Source organism: Eimeria tenella, genomic scaffold (assembly GCF_000499545.2).
Source record: "Eimeria tenella Houghton genomic scaffold, Eth_scaff3238, whole genome shotgun sequence".
Lineage (NCBI taxonomy): Eukaryota > Apicomplexa > Conoidasida > Eucoccidiorida > Eimeriidae > Eimeria > Eimeria tenella.
The window spans coordinates 1,219-1,653 of record NW_013543079.1 but is presented as its reverse complement, the minus strand read 5'-3'; the positions used below and the strand labels follow the sequence as shown (position 1 = coordinate 1,653).

General features: G+C 63.2%; 1 protein-coding gene across 1 annotated transcript in view; it reads right to left on the bottom strand.

Moving 5' to 3' along the window:
* Positions 1–435, bottom strand: part of ETH_00037400 (uncharacterized protein) — a gene marked incomplete at both ends in the record, with an annotated part of 4,198 nt that overhangs the window by 2,867 nt on the left and 896 nt on the right. Inside the window, one exon of the mRNA XM_013376224.1 lies at positions 53–435. Within this exon, the coding sequence (XP_013231678.1) occupies positions 53–435 (383 nt within the window). The remainder of the gene's footprint in view (positions 1–52) is intronic.

The following is a 435-nucleotide window of genomic DNA, read 5'->3' as shown; positions in this document are numbered from 1 at the left end:
CTGTTGCTGCTGCGGCTGCTGCTCGTCGGCTGCTGCTGCCGTTCGAGCGGACGGCCCCGCAGCCGCGTTGCCGGATTCGGCCTTGCCGTTCCTGCTGCTGCTGCTGCTGCTGCCCTTGCTGCTGCTGCTGCTCTTGAAGCTGCGCAGCTGTATTTCCTCCAGAGAGCACTGCAGCAAAAAGGTAAGGTCAGGGCCCCCAGCCCTTCTCCTGCTGCTGCTGCTGCTGCTTTTCTGAGTCTCTGCGGCGTTGCTCGCTCCCCCACCTGCTCCTGCTGCTCCTGCTGCTGCTCCTGCTGCTGCTGCTGCTGCTGCTGCTGGTTGTAGCTCGGGGGGCAGCGCTCCTGCTGCTGCCAGCGCCTCCTTAAAGGCGCTGCTGTAATACCCCTTGAGTTCCACATCAGCAGCACTTAACACCGAAAGAGCAGCTCCCAAACG